Source organism: Canis aureus, chromosome 10 (genome assembly GCF_053574225.1).
Source record: "Canis aureus isolate CA01 chromosome 10, VMU_Caureus_v.1.0, whole genome shotgun sequence".
NCBI lineage: Eukaryota > Metazoa > Chordata > Mammalia > Carnivora > Canidae > Canis > Canis aureus.
The window spans coordinates 68,205,236-68,229,136 of record NC_135620.1 but is presented as its reverse complement, the minus strand read 5'-3'; the positions used below and the strand labels follow the sequence as shown (position 1 = coordinate 68,229,136).

At 35.2% G+C, this 23,901-nt stretch overlaps 1 protein-coding gene across 3 annotated transcripts in view; it reads left to right on the top strand.

Moving 5' to 3' along the window:
* SHOC1 (shortage in chiasmata 1) overlaps positions 1-23,901 on the top strand; it is an 86,694-nt gene that overhangs the window by 31,291 nt on the left and 31,502 nt on the right. For 2 of the 3 annotated variants that reach the window (XM_077912899.1, XM_077912901.1), the window contains 8 exons: positions 4,059-4,153; positions 5,062-5,304; positions 9,184-9,600; positions 11,636-11,764; positions 12,724-12,900; positions 16,141-16,245; positions 19,116-19,294; positions 20,333-20,405. In XM_077912899.1, coding sequence (XP_077769025.1) covers positions 4,059-4,153; positions 5,062-5,304; positions 9,184-9,600; positions 11,636-11,764; positions 12,724-12,900; positions 16,141-16,245; positions 19,116-19,294; positions 20,333-20,405 — 1,418 coding nt within the window. The remainder of the gene's footprint in view (positions 1-4,058; positions 4,154-5,061; positions 5,305-9,183; positions 9,601-11,635; positions 11,765-12,723; positions 12,901-16,140; positions 16,246-19,115; positions 19,295-20,332; positions 20,406-23,901) is intronic. The other variant, XM_077912900.1, reaches the window with a different exon arrangement.

Below are 23,901 nucleotides of genomic sequence, written 5' to 3'. Positions count from 1 at the left end.
AGGGCGTGATCCTGGAGACCCAGGATCAGGTCCCACGTTGGGCTCCCTGCATGGAACCTGCTTCTCCCTCTGCTCGTGTCTCTGCCTCTCTCTCTGCATCTCTCTCTGTCTGTCATGGATAAATAAAATAAAATCTTTAGAAAAAAATAACCAGTCTTTAATTAAATCCCTCCATATAAAAGCAATTTCCAAGATACCTCTGTGAAAGAATGTAAACAAAAACAGTGTTTATAGTAAGCAAATAGAATATATAAATATATATGTATATACTTATTTTTATATGTATAGAATATCTTTAAAAAGATGCAAGAATCAAGTAACTTTGGTTATGTCTGGGAGGGAACTGGGTAGCCTGGCAATATGGGAGCTAGTAAGTGATAGAGCCAGGTTCTTTCATATTTTTAGTATTTTGAATGTGAACATATTACCATTTAAAATAAATAACTTGGGATCCCTGGGTGGCGCAGCGGTTTGGCGCCTGCCTTTGGCCCAGGGCGCGATCCTGGAGACCCGGGATCGAATCCCACGTCGGGCTCCCTGTGCATGGAGCCTGCTTCTCCCTCTGCCTCTGTCTCTGCCTCTCTCTCTCTCTCTGTATGACTATCATAAATAAATAAAAAATTTTAAAAAAAATAAAAAAATAAAATAAAATAAAATAAAATAAAATAAATAACTTGAAAAATTTTAAAGATTCTGGCACTAGAACAATTTGCTTAGGATATTGCCACTGGATACCTGCCAATGGAGCTCCCACTATTGGCACTCACTGCAATGAAAGACAGTGTAGTTGTATATTTATTTGCTCAGGCTGCCTTAGCAAATACAATAGATGAATGGCTTAAACACCCAGACTATGTTAAATTAATTTAAATTTATTTAGTTTGGAGGCTAGAAGTCTAAGATTAAGCAGGACTGGATTCATTATGAGATGTCTTTCCTTGGCTTCATCTTAGGTAACTGTCTTCTATCTTCTTTTTTTAAAAAAAAAATTTTATTTATATATTTATTTGAGAGAGAGAAAGCATGAGCAGGGGAAGGGGCACAGGGAGAGAGAGAAGCAGACTCCCCGCTGAGCATGGAGCATCATGTGAGGGCTGACACTGGGCCCCTGAATCCCAAGATCATATCCTGAGCTGAATCAGCCACTTAACCAACTCAACCACCCAGGTGCCCTGTCTAGCTTTCTCTTCTTACAATCTTTCCTCCATGCATGTCTATGTCCTAAATTCCTATTCATATTGGATTAGCTTCTATCTTAACCACCCCATTTTAACTTAATTATCTCTTTAAAGGCCTTGTCTCCAAATACAGTCACATTCTGAGGTACTGAGAATTAGAGCTTCAATATATGAATTTGCCCTCCAGTGGAGTCTGAGATAGCTTTTGTTGCTATCTTCTACCATGTGGCATCGTGTATCTTAATGTTTTCTAAATTAGATCAGTCTGCTATCCGGAATTGTCTCTGCATTTCCTTTCTCTTATGCCCGTTACAAAACTAGGAGCATAACCATTCCATCCCCTTTTATCCCCACTGTAACCTTGAAACTTAATGAGTCCTAAAATAATACATTTTCTGGAAAATTACAGGAAAGTCTACAAGTGTCTGACGAATTATTCCCAGAATGGATGCTGTGGGAGCTAAGTATTGAGTTTTGAGTTCTTAGCTCTGATTGGCTAATCTGTCAGAGGAGAATTCTGTTGCATTTTTGGGAGCAACTGGAGCAACTTATCACTAGCTGCTCAGGTTTCTATTTAATGGTCTCAGGAAGGTGTCACAGCACACAATGAAGGAGTCTGGTATTGAGGGCCCCAACTACCTTCATCTGGCAAAGGATTGTGTCATTTGGGGAATAAACCTATGATATATAGAATCTACCATGAATCAGAACTGCCCCTATCAGATTCTAACTCTAAAAATAATCTCACAGAACAAGTACAGAAACTACTTATAATTTGTTTAAATACTTTTAGTTCCTTGGCTAAGGTGCAGATGTTTATTTGCAGGGCATGTACTACCTTTTTTAGTGCTCTTTTACTTCACATACCCGAATCCATTTATTAGGGCAGATTGATAATCAAAAACAGAAACTAGCAGAGATTAGTACAATCTTGAATTTCAATCGGATATTAAAAGTATTTACTTAATTATCATAAACTTTTAATCACACAAGCTATATATCTACTTACTCTTATAACTCAACTAATTAGAACTTACAAAACTTAAGTCTTTTCTATGTATTATTATTTGCATAAGTTAGAACAAAAAAGGCTTTTTAAAATTAGCCATAGGTTCTAGGGCCATTGGAAACAACTTAAAGAGGTCATCTCATCATGCTACATTCATTAGCAAGAGGTAAATCACTTCAATTTGGTTAATGAATATAAAAACCTTAAAATTCCTGTTTAAAAAATGGATTTTCACCTCAACTGTGTACCTAAAAACAAAGAAAAAAGTGTTAAAATTTAAAAAAAAGAAGGGAAAAATAAAATGTAGTGTTACTGTACCTTTAACTTGATTTTATGTCCCCAGTTACTTCTATTTCATTACACAAGATTTTTGCTGGAAATATAACCAATTAACAAATATTTTGAGTGCTTACCACATGTCAAACTCTATGCTAGACTTTCTGAAGCTGAAAAGTCTGTGTAGCATCAGACTTTATTTCCATGCTGATTACTGAATTATGAACTTATTTTTATGTATGACTAAACAATATATCAAATTCAGACATGTCTTCAGAAAGTTATATTAAAAGTAAGAATATTTGTTTATTTTATGGTCTCCTGTTGGCCTTGGCTTGCCTTCCTTTTGCTTTAAAGTAATTACCTATAATCTGAGGAGTCTGCTTGTCAAAGAGATCTTGGTGTAAGGTTCAAGAATTATCTAGAATCTCACATTTTGCCACCTCATGATAGATTTTGGATTATGTTGGTAAACTGGATAGCTTAGACATAAAACCTAGCTAGCTTTCTACTACCTGAGACTGTCAACTTAACTAGCAGTACTTATAATTAGCGTGCCCATATATGTCCCATATGAACAAAGAAACAGAATACAATCAATTCTTTCTTTGCAGGGGGTTGGGACACCTGGGTGGTTCAGTGGGTTAAGTGTCCACCTTTGGCTCAGGTCATGATCCCAGGGTCCTGGGATCAAGCCCCACATTGAGCTCTGCATTGGGCTCCCTGCCCCATGGGGAGCCTGCTTCTTCCTCTCCCTCTGCTGCTTCCCCTGCTTGTGCTCACTCTCTCTCTCTGTCAAATAAATAAATAAAATCTTTTTTAAAAATTCTTGCCTTGGAGTGAGAGGTTTGGGGGCATAGATCAAAGGGTTTATGGATTAGTGTTATTTTCCCTACCAACGCCATAACTTCATAGCTACTGATAAACTGTGATTTACACTAATTGTCATGCGTCTTTCTTCCTTTCTCTTCCTGGCACCCCAAGACATGCAAACAGACATACATCACTCACACACCCACTGAGATTGAAGAACCTGAAATAAACTTTAGCACTAAACTTTTACCTTCCTAAGAAGTTAGAGGGGACAACTTTTTCACAATGACCCTCAACCAGGAGTGGCTCCAGAATTTGTTTAGAACGGACTTGGGGACAGCAATTTCATAAAAATTTGTATTAAAGCTATTGTCTTATATAGAAAGCACAGTAATTTTACATAAATTATATTTTTATTTTGCGTGGCTTGTAGGGTTGGTGCCAGCACACTTCATGGAAGGAAGTGCTAAAACCCTCCTAAGTCAGCCTCCTCTGGCTCCAGGTTCCCTTGAGGGAGGTAGAGGTAGGAGTTGAGATATAGGCAAAACAGGAGCAATTCAGAGGCTAACAAATTCCCAAACCTTCCAAGGGGAGGAAAAGTAAGTATTTGAAATTTGGTCTATAGAACACGCTACTTCAGTCCACACATTTATAGAGTAAATTTTTTACTTGCTTTTGAATGTAAAAAAAAAAAATACTTAGAACAATAATTTTCTTAAAATTTTAGTATGTAAAAAGGCTCAATATTATGAATACATTAAGCTTTAACTCTTCATTCTCAGTAATTTGCTTTCTGCTGAAGAATCAGCTCACAAGTACTGGATGATGTGGCAGTTAGAAAGCTGCAGAAGCTCTTTGAACCCATTTTTGTTTACAGGTAAAGATTAATTGATTTTTGAATGCTAAACAAAAAGTAAATGTGAAAAGTATAATTAGTAGAAATGTATTGTCAGTATTCTTCTTATTTTTTATTACTGTTACTGTCGTTATAAAAAACACAGTTCCAAGGACACCTGGGTGGGTCAGCGGTTGAGCCTTTGGCTCAAGACATGATCCTGGGGTTCTGGGATCGAGTCCCTCATTGGGAGCCTGCTTCTCCCTCAGCCTGTGTCTCTGCCTCTGTGTGTGTGTCTGTGTGTGTCTCTCATGAATAAATAAATAAAATCTTAAAAAAAAAAACACCACAGTTCCAAAATTAGGATTTCAAATTTTTTCATCATAATTTTGTGTTGATGCTTATAATGTAATGATTTAAGTAGTTGTGCTGCTTCAGTTCCTCCTTATATTGTGATTTGTCATTATTTAGGTTAGAAGTAATAAGGTAGAAAACTATGCCACAATATGTAAGATGATAGTCATCATAAAATCTGATCAAATATATCTTCTAGTTTAGGTTCATTACAATAAAATAGAATTTCAAATTTAGTAAATCTTACTTTAATTCTTCAAAATGCTATCAAATGTATTAATTTAGTAATTGCTAAAATGGTCAAACAAAATAATGGTTCTATCTCCTAGTAAATACTAGAATAATTTTAACTTCATGATACTTCCACAGATTGAAATAAATCCCTAAATGACTTCTATTGCTATAATACTCTGGACTTTTATAAGTATTAGCATCTTGAAGATGCTAGTTATATAACTTCACATTTCACTTTTTTCCCAATGTGTGAAAAGCTATTTCATAAGGAATGTTCAGTATAATTTTATTTATTGTATTTTTCATCTCTTTTGCCCTGTGAACTGTTTCTATTTGTTTTTGGTTTGTTATTGTTTTTTAAGTGCCAAGAACTGAAGAGCCCCGCAGCCAATGTTCAGTTACAGATTTGAAAAAGATATTTTCTATTGAAGAAGAAAGCCTTGTAGTTAATCCTATAAGCACAGAGTGGTGGAAAGAAGGAGGACTAAATCTGATAGAAACAGAAACTTTGGAACTTCTGAATACGTATTTGTCTGGTAATGATTTATCTTCTAGTGATACTATAATGGAGATATTTTTGCCAACAAAACTACTTCAATTAGAATGTGAGTACATAATAGTAAATATTACTTGTGTGAATTTTTCAGAATGAGAAAATGTTAGATGTTGGCTTTCCACTAGGTGATTGGGAAAATAAAACTAAATTCCAGCATTCAGTATTACCTCTGGCTCTGCCAGAATTTATAACTTTGAGTTCCATTAAGCCCCATTTTCTTCCTTGAAAAAAATGAGGAAGTTTGGCTAGCTCCTCCTAAAATCCTTTGTTGTCCTAAAATTCTATAGTCTGTTTTTAAATTTCTAGCCATTTTCAATTAAAGTGACTTTGTTTCTTTTTATAAATGATTAATTGCTAGTCTAGTGTTTATTTTACATCAGACTAGACTCAAACCAGCACTGTTATTTTTAAATCTGACAGGTGAACTCTGGGTGTTCAATAATAATATCTAGTAACCTCTCTTTAACAATAGATAATCTATCCTTGTATCCAAAGTATTTACTCACTTAACTAACATTCTTTACTTATACAATTTAAGGCAGCAAAAATGTCTTTTGAGTATCTATCTTTCGAGTTATTTTGTTATATATGCCACTATTATAAATATAACATGCTTTGCCTGAATTATACCTTTTTGAAGTATATGGATTGTTTTTAAATTAGTTTGTGCAATAAACTTCAAATCTTAAGAAATTGGGAAAGTTCACTTTTAGTTTATTATATTTATATAAATATTTATATATTTTTAATACAATTTTATGTGTATGTTGGAGACTGCTCAAGGAGATAGAAACTAGGGCAAGAATGGGTATCAGCAAGAGATGTTTCAAAGACAGAAGACAGAGGGCTTTGGTAAAAAGGAAAATAGACTATGTCAAGGAAATGTACACCTATCCTAAGGCCTAGATGGTTACTCAGAGTGGAAAAAGAATTTTAAAAGAGATTAAGTCGATTGACAGACAACGAAAAGAGAGAGGAAGATTTTATGGGGTCTTCAAATATCCAAAATAATGTATTAAATCTATAAGACTATGTAAAATCTTTACTAGTATATGTAACTATTTTGAGGTTAAAATAAAACATGTAATTCACCTTTACATCAACAGAATTATGATAGTTTAATTCTAAAGTTTAAAAAACTACAACCGAAAAAGTAATAAAAATAAATAAATAGCAATAACTGTATTAGTGCTGGCGCATTGTCAAGTTGTCAAGATAGCAGTGATCAAACAGAGAGAAGTAGAAGAAAATAATCAGAGAAGGAAGTAATGACAGGTCATATTTGCCTGCTAAACATACCAGGATATCTCTAGAAAATATCTCAGAAGTTGCAAATTGGTGACACTCTGGTCTTAGCCCACATATTATTGACCCATATTGTTTTAATTAACTACCAGTATGTACAGTTTCAAGAGTTACAGATAAATGATCTGTATTTTGTCCTTAAAAATTCCAAATACCAGATCTATATTCTTATATAGCAACAATTGGTTGGAGCCACTAGCAGCTCATCACTTTAGACACGCCAGTAATAGCTCACCCACCTCCAATTCCCCACAGTTCCCAGCACTCATAAATGAGACTAGGTGTTAGTTGGCATTTAGCATTACTCTTGCACTTTTGTCTTACATTTAATGTAGTTAAGAGGAAAATAAAATGTTTCTTATACCATTATCTCTAATAAAAGCAAAAACAAAAAAATATAGACTACTTTTGGAAGAAAAAAACTCAAAATTTATCTTCCTAAAGATTATGATTTAAGCACGGGCCATATACTTCATTCATTTACATAGCTTATTTATCTGGCCCTATAGACATTTAAGTTTTTCTCAAATAAACTTTGTAAGGTACAATTTATAATAATGTACCCATTCTAACTGTACAGTTTTATGTATTTTGACAAATGTGCATACCAATGAAACTACTCATCATAACTAAGATATAGAATATTTCTATCACTAGAAAAGTTCCCTGAGCCCCTTTGCATTCTGTAGTCATTCCCATCCCTCTCTTCTTACAAACTTCACTACTGACCCCAGGTAACCTCTGATCTACTTTCTGCCACTAGGTAGTAGTTTCCCTTTTTCTAGAATTTCATTTATGGAATTATATAGTAATTCTTTTGTGTCTGGCTTCTTCCACTCAGCATAACATTTTTGAGATTCATTTATGATGTTATGACTAGTTCATTTCTTATTACTGAGGAATTTTTCATATGGATATATGAAACTCTCCTGGATTTATTGCCAGATTTTTACTATTAGGAAAAAACTTCTATAGTGTTATTAAAGAAGTCTTTTTGTGGACATATGTTATCATTTCTTTTAAGTGAATATATGTTATCATTTAAGTGAATATCTATAATTACTCAGTCTTACAGTAGGTATATATTTAACTTCATAAGAAACTACTAAATTGTTTACCAAAGTCATTGTATCATTATGTATTCATACTAGCAACGTGTGAGAGTTCCAGTTACTCTATATCTTTGTCAACAATTAGTATTGACAGTCTTTGATTTTAGCCATTCTTATGGGTGTGTTGTGGTATCTCACTGTGGTTTTAATTTGTATTTCCTGATGACTAATGATGATGAACATCACTTTACATGGTCACTGGCCATTTGTATACCTTCCTTTAAAAATATATTAGAAGGGAGCCTGGGTGGCTCAGTTGTTTAAGTGTCTGACTCTTGGTTTAGCTCAGGTCAAGATCTCATTGGTAATGAGATGGAGCCCTGGGGCAGGCTCCGTGCTCAGTGGGGAGTCTGCCTGAAGATTCTCTCCCTCTCCCCCTCCCTCTACTTGTATTCTCTCAAATAAATAAATAAACCTTAAAAATATATATATAATGGATTTATTGAAATATAATTCATTGGTATGCATGGGTGGCTCAGCGGTTAAGTACCTTTGGCCCAGGGTGTGATCCTGGAGTCCCCGCATCAAGTCCCACATTGGGCTCACATTTATGAATAAATAAATAAAATCTTTTAAAAAAAGAAATATAATTCACATACCATGCAACTCATCCATTTAAAGCATAAAAACCATTCAGTGGTTTTTACTATATCCATGGAGTTGTAATCGCCAGTAATTCTAGAACATTTTTCTCATCACCTAAAAGAAATCTCATACCCCTTAGCAGTCACTTCCCATTTTCCCAGCTGTGGAACTACTAATTTATTCTCTGTATAGATTTGTTGACCCTGGTTGTTTCATATAAATGGAATTATACAATATGTGTTTTTTTGTGATTGGCTTCTTTCATTTAGCGTATTTTCACAATTAATCCTTGCTGTAGCATACATATATGAAGTATTGTTCAAATACCCTGTCCAATATAAATTGGCTTTCTTTTTAAATATTAAGCTATAAGAGTTCTTTGTATATTTTGGATATTATCCTTTTTCAAGTATATGTATTGCAGATATATTATTCTGGTCCGTGGATTGCTTGATACCTAAGGTTTTGACCTTCAGACTTAATTGCAAGCCTATTGGCAATAGGACTTTTCTGAAATTCTTTGCCTGGTAACCTAGCTCCAGAAATAAGAAAAAGAGGTGCTGAATTATTGCCCTTTTTAGAAATTTATTTTATTCAGGCCAAAATTGATTTTACTTATTTATTTATTTAATCATGAGAGACACAGAAAGAGGCAGAGACATAGGCAGAGGGAGAATCAGGCTCCCTGCAGGGAGTTTCATGTGGAACTTGATCCCAGGACCCCAGGATCACGACCTGAGCCAAAGGCAAACGCTCAACCCCTGAGCCACCCAGGTGCCCCCAAAATTGATTTTCAAAGTAGTAAATAAAGTACTTCTTAGGATCAAATTATAGTAATAAGAACTTACAAAAATTATCCTAATACCCAAGTAGTACACTCATTTATGCTTGGAAGTCATTTGGATATTTTTATTTTCTGTTTTCAGCATCGCTAGAACATAAAAGTTGTTCCTCACCTATTGAACTTATTGATGAGAAATCTACAAATGATCATTTATTACTTTCACAAAATATTTCATCTCCAGCAAAAGAAGTATCAGACTTGTGTTTTTCTGATGATAATTTATCTGTTAAGCAACCAACAAAAGAAGAAAACCCAAAGAATGATCTAGAACCAGTTTATAGAATAAGCGAAAATAAAGAAAATGAAGATTACTTGGAACTTGACTGTGCAGTACCATCTGATGAATTATCTTCCTCTCCAAAAATTGAAAAAGCATCTTTTAAACATGGTAAAAAATGGGAGAATGATTTGGATCTTTTGAGTGACTTTATTATGCTGAGAAATAAATATAAGACTTGTACCTCCAAGACTGAAGTCACAGGCAATAAAGAAAACGATGGTGGGTAATTTAGTAATATTTTGGCACAGATATGATAGCTTTAAGAGCTAAATGTATAATTCATTACAGAAAGTAAGGAAATATAGCTCTTTCAAATAGAATATATTCTTTTTCAAAGTCAAAGGAAATGGCATTCATTCATGATGATACTGACTATGGAGATAGATGTGGCTATTTAAAATATAGATATAGATACATATTTTCCAAAAAATTTAAAAGTGCATTTCAACTTGTAAAAAGCCACTATTTGTAAAACTTTCTTTCTGCAACTTGGCTATACAGGGTCATAGTATTTCTAACTTGTATTGATCATTCTACCATTCTTTTTTCTCCTTTAGCTGACAGTCCTCAGTATTATGACTTATATTTTAATGTATACTTAAGAATACTTTGCCCATTTGGTTGTTCTACTCTTTTTAACTTTGCTAAAGAGTTTCTGTGTTAGTTGTAACTGTTTTGCATTCACTGCTTATAACTATATCAAAGGGAGTGTGTGTCATGTCATTTCACTTCTGGTAAAGAAACAATAGGTATTCTAGAATATGTTTGACATAAATTACCCAGAAGAATTAAGTACAAAAATATTTTTGTGTGAGAATTACAGTATACTTAGGTATTATAGTCTCGTATTAACATACAATTCCACTGTTTAGTTAGTAAGCCCATTTGACTCTCAAACTAAGCTCCTTTCTCCAAGTTAGACTTGATTAGTAACAGAGGTAATATTTTGGTGTATATTTTACTTCTTGCCTTATTTTATAGTTTAATTCAAGAGCAAGAAAGAATGGTACAACTTATTAGGCCCCCTCAAAAATTCTAGTAATTGGTATTATTTAATCCTAGTTATTCCAATTATTTATAGTTAATTAAAAGTGTACTTACAATCTATTTTAGGATATTTTACTCCATGATTTTTCACATGCATTTAAAGCTAATTTGTTAAAATGGTATTACATTTCCAAAATTATCTTGTAATCATATTATTAATAGATAACATTGCTATCTAATTAACATAAGTAACTATAAATAAGTTAATTAGTTATATGTATATTTGTAATCCTCTACAATGCTTGGGAAAGAAGAAGGGAAACTGACATTTTTGAACATTGAATGCCAGCACTAAATTACATGTTGGAGATAAATACGATATTATTGCTCACCCTGAGAAGCTACCACATAGTAGAGTAAGGCTTATAGAAAATGCCTGAGACGTGATCCTGGAGTCCCGGGATCGAGTCCCACGTCGGGCTCTCTGCATGGAGCCTGCTTCTCCCTCTGCCTGTGTCTCTGCCTCTTTCTCTCTCCCTCTGCATCTCTATGAATAAATAAATAAATATAAAAAAAAAACTCATGAAAATTAAAAAAAAAAAAAGAAGAAGAAGAAAAAGAAAATGCCTGAGAGCTGAAGGGGGGTTATGGTAAGAATTGTCCTAATTAAGAAAGGATGGAGGGATGCCTGGGTGGCTCAGTAGTTGAGTGTCTGCCTTCAGGGTCCTGGGATCGAGTCCCACATTGAGCTCCCTGTGAGGAGCCTGCTTCTCCCTCTGCCTATGTCTCTGCCTCTCTCTCTGTGTCTCTCATGAATAAGTAAATAAAATCTTAAATAAAGACATAAAGGATGGAGATGGGGAGGACTTGGGGCATAGGAGAGAATTAGTAGCAGAAGGAAGAGTATATGAAAAGCCACAGAGAAATGCAGTTGAGCTATATGTGCCTTTTAGGTGTCAGGAACTGTATTTGATGTTTAATCTTTATAACAATATTCAAAATAGGTATATTTATCTATATTTTATATATGAGGATACTGAACCTAGATCAGAACTGAGATCAAAACAGTGATCTGTTGATGCCAAGATTCTTTATGCTACTGCAATTCAGCACTGTGTCACATCCATTAACCTGAATAGTTGTTCAATTTAATACTGACATGTTTCAAGGAAGAACTTTAACAACTGTGATCATATTACATGAAAGCATTTTAAGTAAAGCAGCATTAAGTTTTCCTGAGTAATGCAAAATAATATTTTTTTATTAGAATTTCAAGATAAAGAAGAACCTTCTTTGACTCTTCAGGAAGCAAGTCCTATTGTTTGTACTCATAAAGCTCTAGAGAAAATGAATCAGGAAAGGAGAGCAGATAATGTCATTGAAATTCAAGCATCAGGTATGATGTATGCTTTTTAAAATACATTCAAATTAAGTAAATTTGAATGTACTTTCCTGAGTAAGACATACCTGATTTTCCATGCAATTTTCTTCACTTGTTTCAGATGTTTCTTCATCCCATTCCTACTTTCAAGATATTCCCACACCTGGAACACCCTATTCACTGCCTCTGCCCTGTTCCATTGCTCTACTCCAGGGCACTCAGTATTATGTCTTCCTTCATTTAAACAGCTGCTTCCCTACATTCATTAGACAACAGCACACTGCAGCTGCTCAGGCTCTTCTGCCCAATCAGGAAAAATGAAAAATCTGAAGCTTATTCCCTGTGTTCTCTTACCCACTGTCAGGGTGATATTTTAAAAAGCTATTATTGTTTCCAATACTGACTAAAATTTTTGCTTCTGCTATGAAGAATACTGTTTGACTCCTAAAGAATAGCCTGCTTAAGAACATCATGCTCATTATTAGAATCAATAAGGAAGTATGACACTAGCTTTTAATATCTTTTCATTGTTTTGGTTCAGTTATTATTTATGACCTTAAGGTGATAACGCTCATCTTAAAGTATTGATACTCTAAGTGAAAACTAGAAACAATTTGTCATTGTTGTAAATTCGTTCAGCTTAAGGTTGTAAGCTGATTGCGGAGGGAAAAGAAAAAAATTATGTGATTCTCTTTATATGGCTCTTCACACTTGTCATGCCAAATTAGTTACTGAATAAATACCATAAAATTATACTAATTCCATAGAGGGGTCTTTGTTTGTTTGTTTCATTGTTAATTAGTTTACTTAGAACAAATATCCTAAAATGAACCTCTACATTAACTCATGATTTTTAACTCAGAAAAGAATTTGGATGTAGTTCAGTTTTCCGTGAAGTGACATATTTAATTGGTTTGTCAAAAAGAGCATACCATCCTTATAAAACACTATCTTTAATGCTTTTATTTTCACAGATAGCCAGTGCCAAGCATTCTGTCTCCTAGAAGCAGCAGCTACTCCTATCTTTAAAAAGCTTGAATGCCTCTGTACTCTCCCTGCTGCTGATTGGACATTTGCCACTGTCATTTTTGACCAAACAAGGTTCTTCTTAAAGGAGCAAGAAAAAGTAATAAGTGATGCTATTCAGCAAGGTGAAGACAAATAAAAGTCAATTATTTAAAAGGATAACAATTTATGTATTATGGTATCAAATGAGTAAAAATTGAATATAGAAGGTATAGAAATGAGTCATGAATGAAGGCATAACTTTAATTCAGAATATGACACCCATAAGCTAATACTGGAGGGTGAGCTAAGTAAGGAGAAAAAGGTAACAAATATCATCTGGCATTGCTTCTCAGTGATGCTCCTAATTGACATATATTACTTGCTTCCTATTGCAAAAATCAAGTTAACCCTATTATTGTTAACATCTGAACCACCTAATTGCCTCCCAAGATGGGGGGAGGTTGAAAAATAGATTAATTAAAGTCAATCCTGGGACTTTTCTTCTGGTCAAGATGGAGTAACAGGGATGAGTTTACCCTCCATTCAGGAAAAAAAGAAAAAGAAAAGACAAAGACAAAATACACGAAACCAGTTTTTAAGACCCTAGACATGAGGCAGTGAAGCACAGTGATACCCGAGAGATGAGAAACAAGTAAGGTGAGCCCTATCATTGCCCTAGCTTACTGCATTGAAAGAGTCACCAGGCCACACCACAGGGAGAGATACTAGGCAGAGCCCAGTGGAGAATCCGTGTTGAGGAAACAGAACTGAGAGTCCAGGGAGACCAAGGCAGCTAGAGTTCAGAAGATAGGATATGAGAGAGTGGAGAGCTTCATACAGAGGATTGAACAGAATACTGATCAAAGAGTGTATGTGAGGAAACCACCTGAGTTTGGGGAAACAAACCATCTGAAAGGATTAGAGTAAGTAGTACTCTGCACTCACGCAGGGCAGGGAGTAATGCCTGCTCCCATCAGCTAGGTGAGAAAAACTCATAATTTGTTGGGCACCCAACATGGTAAAATTCACGTCTGGCATCCTATCAAAGATTACCAGGCATAACAAGAGATAGGAAACCACAATCCATAATGAGAATAATCCATCAAAGCAAGCTCAAAACTGACAAAGATGTTAGCATTATTAGGGAAGGACACTGAAACTTCTTATAACTGTGTTCCATATGTTTAATAAGTTGGAGATGTAAAAAGGACACAAATCAGGCTTCTAGAAATGAAAATACAATGTATGAAATGAAAAAATGTACTGGATTAATGGCAGGGTAAATATTGCAGAAGAAAAGATTAGTAAATTTGAAGACATAGCAATGGAAACTATTAACAAAATAAAACACAGGTAGATAAAAGAATCTTTAAAAAGAAAAAAAAGAGCATCAGTGTGCTGTGAAATAATTTCAAATAGCCTGACATAATAGTAACTGAAGTCCTCAAAGGAGAGGCAAAGGGGGTAAATAGAAAAAGTATTTGAAGAGATAATGACTGGAAGCTTTCCAAACTTAGTTAAGAACTACAAACCCAGAGGTCCAAGAAACTCAGTGAACCCCAAGCACAAGAAGCATAATGAAGCTACATCAAGGCATATCATTATCAAATTGCTCAAAACTAGTAGTACAGAAAATTGTAGGAGCAGCCAGAGAATTAAAAAAAAAAAAAGTTGCATAAGGAAAGCAAAGATAAAGATGACATAATTTCTTATCAGAAGTAGTACAAGTAGGGATCCCTGGGTGGCGCAGCGGTTTGGCGCCTGCCTTTGGCCCAGGGCGCGATCCTGGAGACCCGGGATCGAGTCCCATGTCGGGCTCCCTGCATGGAGCCTGCTTCTCCCTCTGCCTGTGTCTCTGCCTCTCTCTCTCTGTCTCTCTCTGTGACTATCATAAATAAATAAAATTAAAAAAAAAAAAAAAAAGAAGTAGTACAAGTAAAAAGACAGTGGAGTAAAATCTTTAAAATACTGAAAGAAGGGCAGCCCCGGTGGCGCAGCAGTTTGGCCCTGCCTGCAGCCCAGGGCGTGATCCTGGAGACCCTGGATCAAGTCCCACATCGGGCTCCCTGCATGGAGCCTGCTTCTCCCTCTGCCTGTGTCTCTGCCTCTCTCTCTCTCTCTCTCTCTCTGTCTATGAATAAATAAAATCTTTAAAAAATAATAAAATAAATAAAATACTGAAAGAAGGGGTGCCTGGGTGGCTCAGTAGGTTGAGCGACTGACTCTTGATTTGGGCTCAGGTCATAATCTCAGGGTCCTGGGATTGAGCTGGGAGTCTACTTGAGAATAAACTCCCCTCCCTTTAACCCCCTTCCTCTCCCTCTCTCCCAAATAAATATTTTAAAAATAAAATGAAATACTGAAAAAAATCCTAGTTTTCTATACTAGGCAAAAGTATACTATGAGAGCAAAGGTGAAATAAAGATATTTTCATACATACAAAAGCTGAAAGAATTTGTCAGCTGCAGACCTGCACTTTAAGAGATGTTCCTCTAAAGAAAGAAGAAAAATGGTACCAAATCTAGTTTCTCTGCCCTGTTCTCATCCCTTCCAGGCCATGACTGACTTGTTTCCACAAGTCCTTATAGGGGCTGGATATACTACCCATAAATGATTCTCCTGTTGCTTCTTGTTTTCCAGTGACGACTTCATATTTGCCTTGATCTTTATTGATTGATTTGATGAGCAGTTTTCAAAGTTTTTAGCAGAACTTTTGGTACAAATAAATATTTCATGGGCTCCCATTATATAAAATGGAGAAAATTAGAGCTTTTCTGGTTGAATTGGGGCAGCAGCCCTAGATTCCTATCTTCTTGATATCATTTTTGCACACAGTGCAAAAATCCAATCTATCATCTTCAAAAAGCTCTGGAACTACATGGAAAACATTAAGTAGACAGTTGGTCTGTCCTTGTAAATATATCTCTGGTTTGAGTCATATCTTTGGACAAATATTCCCAGGTGTCTCTACCTCCATTTCAAGGTATTGCTTTATTTTATAATCACTCATCTTTGTCTTCACCAGGTGGCAAGCTATAAGTTTAATTTTCTTCTTGTTTTATAGCTGAGAATCACTCAAGAGTAGGAACACTAAGGATAGCTGTCTGGGTTTGAATGCCAGGTCCACCATTTATTCACAAATTGACCTTGGACAGTTACTTAACCTTATTCAGACTGTTTCCTCATCCAAAAAATGAGGATCATAATAAACTTGTCTGACAGGGTTATCATTATAGATTCAGTGAAATAACCAACTTATAAACAGCCTGGCACATAGTAAGCACCTGATAATGAATGTTACCTAGTGTTGTTAAGCATTCTGATACATATTCCAAAATTCTTATGTGTATCTTATGTTTTTAAATATGTTTCTTCTTGCTTAGGTACAAACCATGAAAAAGAAATGACGTTTAAACATGCTGCTCTCTTACATCTTCTGGTAACAATTAGAGATGTCCTTTTAACGTGCGGCTTGGACACAGCATTGGGTTAGTGAGAGAAATTTTTACTTCTCCTTTTGTTCCTATTAAAATATTTTATCTGAAATAACTTACTTTTTTGAAAAAGAGGCATCTTATGAGAAATTATGTAACCTCTTTTACTTCCACATTAAATGATATCTACATTTTGGCATAATTATAATAGAATATATATTTTTAATCTGCCTGTATCCTTTAAAAGAAATCATTTGTAACAAATATCATCACTTAGAAAACTAGGTTTAAGATTCTTTAATCTAGGCCTGAATTACAGAGTCATAATGGACTTAGGCAGATTTGATTGTATAATCATTGTCATGCACTACTTTTTAATGTAAGATGATATTTTGCCATGTACATTATAGGTCTTCATTGAATGTGGCTTTGAATCTTTGCTAGCTGAATATATATAATTAATATAACCAAATTAATAGTAGTAGGATATTGTACAATTTCTTTTTTAGTTTTTCCTGTGAATTAGGGTATGAATTACTAGAGGAATAAAAATCAAGATATTTTGAATACATTGGAAAATTTTAAAGATTTTAGAAATTTTTTCTAAACTATCAAATTCATTAAAATATTTGTCTCAATACATTACTGTTCTAGGCTCCTTATTGCAAGGTTATGTAGACTTGTTTAGTAATGGTATGCTTATAGAATTGTTTTATAATTTAGAATGTCTGAAACCCATTTAAAATATAAAATGAAAATAATTTTTCTCTGCTCTATGACCCAAACAAAGGTTTTGTTTTATCTGACCCAGACAAGTATTTCTCTAATCCAAGGTTTGATAAGTACTGAGCAGCATTGAATTACAACTATACTCCCTCTACAGCACTGGGAGTTAATATTTGCCAAGTACTATATTAGTATTATCTGGCAAAGTATTATAACTAAGTTACAGCTACATTTAGAAAGCCCAACATGGTCCTTTTCCTTTCCTCTCCAATTAAACCACTTGGGTATTGATGCTGGATTGGGTTGTTTTCCTTCCATCCCCAAACAAATATGGACTGGGGGCTCTAGCCCTAGTTTACAGTACCTGAAACTGGTATAAGGATATAGTATCACATGTTCTTCTATTTAGTCATCTGTCTTCATTATACTTTGCTTTTTCCATAAAAGATCATCAGTTCTACCAAAAGCATAACGTAAGGCAGAATGTCAGAATCTAGAATATCTGAGCCCCCAGTGCTATAGAGAGTCTTGTGACTCTGCTGCTCGATACTTAATAGTTTTAGAGAAATATTTATGGAGGATTGCTTGAGGTATGTTCACCTTTAAGTACTCTTAAAATCTACGCTAGGATTAAGTGTGACCATGAAGAACTATATACTGTATACTTGGGCTGAATTATTTTTGCTCCTCGAAGAAATACTTTTACTAAATCAAAGTTGGGCATTGCTATTTGGTTACCTTGAGGCATACTATGAAAGTAAAATACTTATTGGAAAACAAACTTAAGCTCTGTACCAAGCTTTTAACCACCAACATTTTTAGTGGAGAGATCTCTCACTCCTCTAAACCTCTAAAAATCAAAGAGTGAATTAGATTGTTCAATTTTCTTTTTCTCTGCATAGTGGCTGAGAAAGAAATTTGGTCCATGGGGATCTGGCAGTCTGTTTTGGTGCCTTCCAGAATTCTGTATTTTTCTACCAGTTTCCAGTTTGCTACCTTTCCCAAGCTAGGAAGCTAATGAGTTTCAAGATTAAAGTATAGAGTTTCACTTCTGGGCTTTAACCCAGAAATAAATTCAGTATTGTGTAATGCGTATTATGGCAGTGATATGTACTAATGGCATAAAGGATGGAGACTGTTACCCTTAAAGCTGAACATTTGTTTAAAAATAAGTAGGAGCTTGCCAAGTAAGTAGAGTATGAAAGGGTATTATAGGCAGCATTAAGAGCCCAGAAGAATGACCCAGTGGGTATGCTGCATATGGTTCTATGTAGCTAAACTGAAGAAGTATAAGGTAGAAAGGAGTAGGAACTAAGCCTGAAGACATAACAACCAAATCATGAATAGCCTTTTAAGCTGCACAAAAGAGTTCAGATCTTTTTCTGTAGATGATAGGGAGCCCATTGAAACAGGGATGCTACTGGATTAGGCTTCTCTTTCAGAAGGTTAGAGAATCAGGAAGAGCTTTTAAGAGAAATTCCTGGGAGAGTCTGGATTTACTATGAACTTTCAAAGATGGGTCTCAGGATTCTGTGTTTAGAAACTGCTTTAGCGAGTCTGAATTTAGGCTCTGCTGTTTTAGCAGCTATACAAATAAATTATGCATAAATATCATGGATTATTTACCAAGAGCTTATAGACTAATGAGATTGTTATATACATGAATAAGAAATCAAGTATAAAAGCCAAGAAAATTCCAATGAAGTGGTATTTCCATAGGACTTGCATATAAGTGTAGACCAAGGCAGGAGGCAGGAAACGATGGGATATATTCAGAGGATATATAGACTATGTTGTTATGTAACTTAAAAGGAGACATTTTTTAAAAAAGATTTTTATTTATTTATTTATTCATGAGAGACACACACAGAGAGAGGCAGAGACACAGGCAGAAGCAGAAGCCGGCTCCCTGTGGGGAGTCCAATGCGGGACTCGATCCCAGGACCCTGGGATCACAACCTGAGGGGAAGGCAGATGCTCAACCACTGAGCCAGGCGTTCCTGAAAAAGGAGACATTTGATACATATTTTTCAGCTTCATTCAGTTTTGAGGTTTTCATTAGTCAATATCTTTGATCAAAATCAGAAAAGGATTAAAGGAAATTTATGACTCTTGTTTTCTTTCAAGTTTTTACCATGGAATTTCTCAAAGAACAAAAAGGCATGCCTCCCCCACCCCTCCACTTTTGTTTTTAACAGGATATTTGTCAACTGCAAAAGATATCTACAGAAACATTTTAGGCTCCTATTTGGATGACATTTGGAGACAATTGGAGATCATACAGTTTATTAGGGAAAAAAATCCTGAAACCAACTACAAGATACAAGAACTACAATGTCAGATACTAAATTGGATGCAAAGTGAACAACAGATTAAGGTAAGTGCTGGAATAAAGCAGATCACGGTAATCAGCTTAAATAAGAATTGGATGTAAGATCAATTTTTGCATTTAACACTGAAATTTTGAAATAGGCTAGACTATTTGGTTCCTTGATAGTTTTCTTCTTGAGTAAGTTAAAAAGAATCAGACTGAGAGAAAGGGTGAGTTGCGCCATTGTTCATATATATTGAATTTTTTTAAAACTTTAATTTTTATTATATACAGTTTTCTATGGATTGGCTTTCCAAAGCTCAGAATTATTGTCTGGCACTTTATGGTCATGAACATATACCAAATAACAGAACCAGAATAATTTATTTTTAGATTTTGAGCCAGAATCTCATCTTACATGATTCCATAAAAAAAAAAAAAAAGCATTTAACATTGGATTACATTGGAAATTTTTGCCCACCCCTGCCTCAAGCATATGAAAGTTGCATTGATAAAGACTTAAGAGGAAATACTTTCTTAAATGTTTTCAAGCTGAAAAACATTTCAAATGCTTTATGCTAAATCTGGATACAAATGTGGCCTTTTTCTTCTTTTTTCTTTGCCCCTCCTGTCTCTATCTCCAACTCTGGTTACTTAGATAACTTACTTGTCATTAAAGTAAAATAATCAGTAAGAAATTGAAATTCATTTGTTGTCCCCCACCATCACAAGAAAAAGCTGTAATAATAACTAGGAAAATATAGCAACAAATATTGGTTTTCTCCAACCAATTCAAACTTATCTGGGTTGAATTTAGCACTAACAGTGCAGATAGAGGCAATTTATGTATACACTTACCTATATGAGAGTACATGGATGCTAAAAATGCTCTACTCCAAAATATTTTCCTCATTGATGTTTGATCTTACCAGAATTTATTCCTTTGTGTTTAAGCACTGACATCTTTTACAGCACAAATATCTACTTGGTATTCTTATTTGTCAATAGTTTCATGTAACCAATTAAGCTTGTTATTTTGTCACAGTAGCAAAACTATGAAAAAATAATTATTCAGAGATCTATGAAATTCTTATTTTTGATCAGGTGCTGATTATAATAAGAATGGACTCAGATGGTGAAAAGCATTTACTCATCAAAATTCTTAACAAAATGGAAGGTAGGGAGTTTTAAATTACACTTCTTTTGGTAGCAAATATTTGGAACATATAAAAATGTAGCGATCTAAGTTTTTAAATTAAGATATAATAACATATTATAAAATTCATTCTTTAAAAGTACATAACTGGGGATCCCAGGTGGCTCAGCGGTTTAGTGCCTGCCTTCAGCCCAGGGCGTGGTCCTGGAGTCTGGGGATCGAGTCCTACATTGGGCTCCCTGCATACAGCCTGCTTCTTTCTCTGCCTGTGTCTCTGCCTCTCTCTCTGTGTCTCTCATGAATAAATAAATAAAATCTTTAAAAAAATAAATAAATAAAAGTACATAACTCAGTAGGATCTAGCCAGTTTTTAAATAAATCTTGACTAAGTCTGCAATATAAATATTATAAGGTACTTATGTGTACATTATATGTACCTTTGTGTGTATTAAGTTGACACCTTTTATTGTCTACTAGTTGCTAAATGATTCTGTATACTTACAATAACTCTATAAATCAGTTTTACAAATAAGTAAACTAGGGTTCATAAGGGTATAACATGCCACATCTCACAGGTAGTAAATGAGGAAATCAGGATTTGAACCAAGGTCTGTCTTGTTCTAGTGTCATTCTTCAATTCTTCTACCTACTGTTGCCCCCTCTGCCAACCCTTTCCACCTTGTGCCATGGAACCTGTTGCTTATATGGAAACTCTTCTCCTTTTTTATCTTCTGGTGTTAAGTGAACCCAGCTTTCCCCTGATGATACAGCTCCCCTGTATCCCTTTCATAGGGAAGCTGATAATTCTCTCTCATATATATATGTGATATATTTATTTCATAGGGTTGAAAGGGCCATTTCTTGCTTTCCATAATCCTTACTAAAACATTATTCCTCTATCCTCTGAGGCTTTGCCATATTGCCACACCCTTCTCTACCACTCTGTATTGCCATCATTTAGTAACCCCCCAAGCATTCCCCATCATCCATGGATATTTGTGCACCTGCTTCATGGTATTCTTTTCACTCCTAGTCCTGCAATTATCCTAGGTGTCATTAATGTGAACAACTCATTCAACACCCGGATCCTACAGTCTCATTAGCTTCCACAGCAGAAATGATATTCACTTCTTGGATATGCCATTGACCTTGTAATAATGCAGAACTGTGCTCCTTATGAACTTTAAATTCTATTACATTGTTCTCTGTCCACAGCCATCTGACCTCCTCCATGATGTTCAGCATCTTAGAGGTCTGTAATCAGTCAACTCCTTATTTGTTTCACATTTTTCTCTTTCCAGAGTTGGTGATGTGCCCATGACTTTAAACAGTCTTGTCAGGCAGCCCCGGTGGCTCAGCGGTTTAGCGTCGCCTTCAGCCCAGGGCATGATCCTGGAGACCCCCTGCATGGAGCCTGCTTCTCCCTCTGCCTGTGTCTCTCTGCCTCTCTCTCTCTCTCTCTCTCGTGCATAAATGAATAAAATCTTTAAAAAAAGATATAAAAAAATCAGTCTTGTCCTTCTGCTGTACCTTACATTTAAACCCCAGCTCTAAATCCATCAAGACATTTAATCCCTCTGTTCCTCTACCTGAGCTCCTGAGCATTATTAAAGAAAATCAGATATTTGGTACCACTACAAACTTACCTTCTCTGACCTTATATGGGCTCTTAATACCTCTTCACAACCTTTCATCTTACAACCTTATCATCTGCAAACTTACCTTCACTTTTCTATTCTTTTATCTTTTCACCCTTTCTTTATAAAGGAGGTGAACCTCTTCCCTCCAAAAACCAACTTTTCACTTCTGCTTTGGATCCCATCTCTTCCTACATCAGTGTGTTCCCATCAGTTATCTCCTCACCCAACCTTCCTCTCTAATGACTCTCCCTTAATCTTTAAGTCTTTCAGTCTTAAAAAATAAAATACCACCCTCAACCTATGTTACCCTTTGTTTACTATTTCTCTTCCTTCCATAAATTGCATCTTTGGCCACCTCCAAATATATTTCTTTGCTGTAACCCTACCCAGTTATTTATCATGCTGTGTCCTATCCCCATGCCCTTACACCTCCTGTTCCTGCTATCATGGTACTCTTCTCCCCTTCTTTAGCAGCTAACTTCTATACATCCTTTAAAAATCAGTTAAAACGTTTGTTCAGGAAGCTTTGATTTAAAGGCTTTCGCTTGTACTCTCAGTGTATTATGCGCATACTTCTAAGGCAGTACTTACCATCTTAGGCTGTAACAACTGATTCTCTTGTTTGTTTTCGTCACTAGCATATCACCTTCTGGAGGGTAAGGACCATGCCCTAATTTGTATTCCCAGCACCCCCTAAAATGCCTGGAATATAGAAGGGACTTAATAAAAACGAACTGAATAACTGAACTAGTGGATGCCTCTCTACTTACCTAGTGGACTGAGACTAGTGAAAAAGATTAAATTGAACTATGTACAAATATTGGAAATGTCTGCGTATCAGTGCAGTTAGCAAAATTAACTATTAAATTATAGTAATATGAGAATGGAAGACTCTTTCAAGCAGAACTTTATAAGGTGCTATTTCTAGACATTATCATGTATTTAGAATCCAAATTTGCAAGCTTGGATCTTATTATTTCATCCAGTTTTCCAGTCTTGGGAAGATGAGGTCTTATCCACCAAATTCACAAGCTATTACTAGTACCAAAATGTAAAAGCAGTAGTTAACAATTGTGAGCCTGAACCACTGCCACATCTGTCTGGATTTAGGGTAACTGAAAACATTTTTTTAAATTAGGAAAGTGCTGAGCAATGTAATATTATGAAACAAAAGGATTTGGGTAACTGGTGTAATACTTTTATGAAGAGGTTTAGGAAATATTTCTGCCCCACAGAGAAGAATACTTAAACCCACTTAATGGGGCAACTTTTCCTTTGATGTACTTAAGATACACAGGCAAATTATTATTGTATATATCACTTGTTTTCTTTTTTTTTTTATCACTTGTTTTCTAGGCTTCATGCTGAACATTCTGTTTCTTTTAGTTTTGGGGATTATATCATCATTACTCTATTTCATTTCAATAAGATCTACTGACACAAAATATTTGACTCTCTAAGTTGAGAAAATGTTTTTCCTCTCTAACTAGCAGCTCTCCTCTGTGTCTAGGAGTGAAGTCTCTTTTTTTTTTTTTTCCTGTCTAGTATTAGAAAGTAGGAATTGTGATTTCATCATCTCTGGGCTTGCAAGATCCTCGTAATGCACTTAGCAAGTAATCTGCTTTGAAACCACAGTTAAGGCAGAACAGCTAAAGAGATTAGGTTTTAAATAGTATGACCCTGGGGTGCCTGGTGGGCTCAGTCAGTAGATCATGTGACTCTTGATCTCAGCATTGTGAGTTGAGTCCCACTTTTGGTGTAGAGATTACTTCAAAATAAAACCTTTTTAAAAAATATTTTATTTATTTATTCATGTGAGACACACAGAGAGGAAGAGACACAGGCAGAGGGAGAAGCAGGCTCCCTGCAGGAACCTG